The 5,536-nt window shown below is 23.9% G+C and overlaps 1 protein-coding gene across 1 annotated transcript; it reads right to left on the bottom strand.

The window, feature by feature from the left end:
* Nucleotides 1-400: 400 nt before the first annotated feature.
* On the bottom strand, nt 401-4,539 carry LOC112685199 (pre-mRNA-splicing factor Syf2). The gene is made up of 4 exons (XM_025557019.1): nt 4,332-4,539; nt 1,114-1,254; nt 751-1,043; nt 401-686 (listed from the first exon to the last, which is right to left on the bottom strand). Exons 1-4 carry the CDS (start codon nt 4,416-4,418, stop codon nt 521-523), a joined length of 687 nt encoding a protein of 228 aa, XP_025412804.1. The 5' UTR covers nt 4,419-4,539; the 3' UTR covers nt 401-520.
* Nucleotides 4,540-5,536: the final 997 nt, after the last annotated feature.

Raw genomic sequence — 5,536 nt, 5'->3', positions numbered from 1 at the left:
TCATTTTTAAATAGTATAATAGTTGCTGCTTTATGTCAAAAGATGAATTTAAAGAATCAAAATTAAATAATTTTAAAATTACAAAAAAATCAATTATGTATATGATATATACATTCAACTTTTTAACTAATTTTAGTTAAAATCCTATGATTGGTCAATCTCTAATTTTATTAAGATTATAAATATTTTTTAATTAAGAAGTCCCAGTTATATTCCATTTTAATATGTTGAATATCTTGTTAATTAAGTTATTTATTATAGACTATTGTTTAACAAATGTATGTAAAAATGAAATGTTTAATATTAATTTAAAAAAATTATTGAAGATTTAAATCATATTTTGCATACCACTGAATTTTTAGAACAAATAGAACTCTGCATTTTTATTATTTTTGTATACAATTTTACTTAGAACATGGGTTGATGCAATAAATTGTGTGTTGGTTATTACATTTTTAATTTATTATATATACAATAAAAACCAAATTTACAATACATGAATATAATGGTTGTTTTAAATTTAAATTGCTGTTCCTCTTTCCAAATTTTGCTTAATCTGAGTAGTATGCTCTCCATAGTACCTTTCCAATTTTGCATTGAATTTCATGTTTCTCTCATTGATGTAATCAATGTCTGCTTCATCATTATGTGTTCTTCTCCTACTAAATTTATTACGCTTTGCAATTCTGAAAAAAAAAATAAATAAAATTGTGTTTCAAACCTAAAATTTTAATGTTTAAATGTTTTTACTGTTTTTCTAAGTCGTCAACCATCCTATCAATTCCTTCTTTTGAATCTTTGACTTTATCATGCAAATAAGTGTTGGCTTCAGCATAGAATGCTTTTCCTAATTTGTCTCTCTGTCTATTATAAGAGTTCATGTCAACTTTCATATTAGATATCATTCTATTGTATTGACGAGCAGTGGCTTGTTCATAGTCTGAGAATCCAGGATCGGGATTTTTGCGTTTTTTTTTCCGATCAATAGCATCTGCTTCCATTGCAGTCATGTTTAATAATTTTAAACGTTCATAGTCTTGTCCCTAAAATTATTGCAAATACTCTTGAGTGCCTTAAAAATTCACAGTAAACAGTTCATTAATAGTGGCATACCTTTTCTTTAGCTTCTTCTTTGAGTTTATCATCATTCAATAGCCAGTCAGCTTTCCTTTGTCTTGCTTCCCAGTTTGATGGTAACTTCATTAATTTATCTTCTTCGATAACTTCTTGATGGTTGTTCACTCTGGCTTCATTCTATAATTCATATAATTTAATTTAATATACAATATACAATAAAACAGTGGCCATACTCTCTTTACCATTGACTGTATTTACAAATTTCTTTTAAGATTTATATTCTTTATAAAGTATTGACATATATTTAGTATTTAATATGATGTGTATTATGAATCAGAAACATTTTCAACTTTACAATGTTATCAAATTCTTGTATTAATAAAAGTAGCTGTTTTAATTTTTTCAAATATAATTAACTTAAGTCAAAATCTTCAAAGTAAATAAGATTTATCAAATTTATAAAATGATGTTGTAACTGTACACAAATCTTTGGCATCTATTGGTAGAGATGCTGATAGTTATTTCAAAAATATATTTATTGAAGTAATTAAAATTGCTTCTAAAATATCAAATAAAAAAGTTAATATGAATATTAACAATCTAGATGATTATTAGCAAACATCCATATTTATTCAATTTTTTGACTAAATATAAGTGAATTAACAACACAATTTGATCAAAGGTTAAAATAAATTATTCCCCTAGATGTATTAATTTCATCACATTTCAATTATTATGATAATGGAACTATTTTAGAGGCTGCAAAAATATACGAAAATTATCTTTTATTAAATTCAATTGTTAGATTAAGGCTGAATTATTTTTGTTAAAATTTATATGGCAAAATTAATGGAAAAACAATGGACAAAATATCACAGTGAATAAACCTCAAACTGGTTTACCTTACTGTACAAATATTGTGCCTAATATAAAATTACTATTACAAATATTTACAACTCTTTCTGTTACAGCAGCTACACAAGAACGTACATTTACTACCTCAAAACAACTGAAAATATACTTAAGGTCAACAATGACTGAAAATAGATTAAATGGATTAGCTTTAATAATCATAAATAAAGAAAAGGTAATTTCTGCGAGTGAAATTATTGAGGATTTCAATTTGCAAATTGGCCATAATAATTGTATAAAATTATTACTAATTTATACACTTATAATATTTTTGCTCTAAAATATGTTTTTATTATTAAATTACAATTTTTTAATGTGTAAATATTTAATAATTTAATGACCGACTGAAAATATAAATAATTTGCATTAAAAACATTAAAACGTTGATTGGTTTTTTTTTCATTAGTGCCATTAGCATCATTTTAAATAGTATGTGCCTTACTAAAAAAAACTTTGGAAATGTCACTGTATCAAAATTAATTTTATGTCTTGAATGTTCTATAAGAATCAATGTAAAATATTAACTAATTATCAATCTGTATAGCTAAAATGACTAAAATGTTCATCGGTAATAAATATATACACAATAGGTATATTGTTTAGATGTATGAAAATAGATATTGGTAGAATTAAGATTAATAAATTCAAAAATAACTGGACTGATTTTTACATAGTTTTATTTGTAAAATGGTTCACATTGTCTGAAGTATGTTTTTTAAGCTAATGTAGTCTATCGATAAATCTACTCAGACTTGGCACAAATATTTACCATCACCTGGGTAAACTCAAGTCTTGCCACCCCTTAAATGTAAATACTACATCAAATATATATATTTTTTTAATATAAAAAATACTAAGCTTTAAACAATTTAACTTAGAAAATTATGAACATTAAAATACAAAAAAAAATTAACTAAAAACCTCATAAAAGTTTATTTTTAGTTTTTAGCTTTTCATTTATTTTTGTAAGTAAACCATTACATAATTAATTATGGAGTTTCAGAATAATAGTAATCTATCACGATCAATTAGTTATTAGATTATAGTAAAATATGAAGATAGGTAGGTATTTATGCATTTATTCGTTTTAAATAAAATATTCTAGAAAAAAAGGAGTTATAATTATCCTAATGCAGAATAATAATTTTATCACACAAATAAATTATCTTTTGTAACTTGTATCCTGCTAATATTTAATTTAGCAGAATTAACCAATCAAATAGAATCTTCTAGAACATTATTTGCTTTTGATCTTGAAACATTATCCAATGTTTTTGATATAACTAAATTGTTAGTTGTTGAAAACAATAATCTTATGAAAAGCTTCCAAAAAATTACTAAAGGCATTTTTTTTTATTAATTTTTCACTTTACCAGTAACTGTAGTCAATGCTAAGAGATCGTTTTCAAAGCTAAATTCAATAAAAAGCTACCTCAGAAACATTATGTCTCAAACACGTCTAAGTGGTTTGGCCATGATTTATATTGAAAACGAACGTGCAAAAAAATCAAATATGTTGGCATTGATCAATACTTTTGCATAAAACCAAAGCCGAAAATAAATATTCACAACTTAATTTTAATATTTACCTACTTATAAATATATTATTAACCTAATCTAACCTATTAATAATAATAATATATATATATATATTAAATAATAAAGATGTTACATGAGAAAAACAAAATTCTTAGTTTTTTTTTTTAATTCTGTCTTAGAAATTCACCACGAAAATTTTTTACACAGGCCTCCAAGAATCTAGTTCTGCCACTGTATTATAATATATAAATATATCCTAGATTACATGGATATCGTCCATTTATATATTTATATAGGCAGGCCCGTATTTAAAAATTTGGCGCCTCTGGGCTTATAATTTATGCCCCCCCCCCCCCAAATAAATAGTAATATTATAACACTTATTATTACGTCCATAATCGAGATTCTTTAATATTAAAATATAACTTATAAATGAAAATTGTTTAATAATTTTTTTAGTTAACAAATTATAATATAATAAAAATACAATTTTTATTAATTTACAGATTATAACATAATAGAACATACTATTTTATTTTTTTTATTTTTCATTTGGTACATAATTTTTAAAATTAATTTTGCTAAAATATTTTGACGTCCTAGGGCATGTGTCTAACAGTGCTCCCCTTAATACGAGCCTGATATAAGTCAATAAATACAGGCAGGACAGTAATAAATAACATTTGAGCAATAGAAAAATATTGCTGGGCCAACTAGTGTGAAAAAATTGGAAAAGATAAAATTTCAGAATTAACTTGTTCTGAAGTGTATTTATTTCAATGTTATTTATTTTTAATAATTACTCTTTTTATGTGAAGATCTCTGAGTTTCTTCAAGCGATCAGCTTTTTTATCTTGAACATTGTTGCAGGTTGAACTATTAGAATTCATGTTTATTACTAGTGATGGGAGAAAATAACAGTAATAGTGATTTATAATAATATAAGAATCTTATATTATCTATGTATATAACAGTTACTACACGAGCGGATCACTGCAGCTAATTCTACGCGCAGGAGCGTACATTAATACTACCAACATATCTTATCAATTATTAATACGAGTGATAAGCAAATCGTTTATTAGAAAGGTACATAGGTGCAAAATGTGTTAGGTACTATAATAAAAATAATAATATAATAAATATATAATATAATAATAATATTTATAATAAATAAATATATAATATTAATATATGTCCCGATGCAAATAATATCTGAAATTATTATATATAAGTCAATAATCAATCGTCAATGGTTAAAATAGTATTCCCAATATAAAATTCAAAGTCACAACTCACAAATGTTTACAGAACACAATACAAATAAAACATAAATATACATTATATCCATATACAAACATTCTTTTAAAAGAACCATTAACATAATATTATAACAAATTAAATTTGATTTGTCATGAATAATATTATGTTGTTTCAAATTGTGATATAAAACAAAATAATATTGTTAATGTTTGAAAATTATTAATTTTAAATTATTAAATAACCCCTTATTTATAAGAATGAAACTCAGATATCAGATTATTCTTAGTTATTATATATTTGTTATTATATTTTATAATGTATTTTATGATTATTCAGTTTTTATTCAACGTTTTTAGTAATATATACTATTTGTCCATTTTATTTTCTATTTGTCCATATTATTTATTTTCTCTCTTTGTTATTTTTCAAATATTAGTTATAACCATACTCAGTTGCGTAGTTACGGGGAGGGTGTATGGGGTTTCCACCCCCCCCCCCCCCCCACAGATCTTTTTTTAATGATATTTGATTATTATTTATTAATATTTACATATTATAGTAAAATATTTTGATTTTACTATGATTAGGTACATATTAAAAAATGAGTAACAAAATAATTTTCATTAAATACGGAACAATATATATATATAATACCATTTTAAATGTAATATTATTACATATGACCTCGTTTTATGATATACTAAGAACATTTAAAAACTTACTCTTAATCACCCCCCCCCCCCCA

Source organism: Sipha flava, unplaced genomic scaffold (genome assembly GCF_003268045.1).
Source record: "Sipha flava isolate LNK unplaced genomic scaffold, YSA_version1 269_pilon_pilon, whole genome shotgun sequence".
Taxonomy (NCBI): domain Eukaryota; kingdom Metazoa; phylum Arthropoda; class Insecta; order Hemiptera; family Aphididae; genus Sipha; species Sipha flava.
Note: the sequence above shows the minus strand (reverse complement) of the source record. Positions and strands in the feature narration are given on the sequence as shown.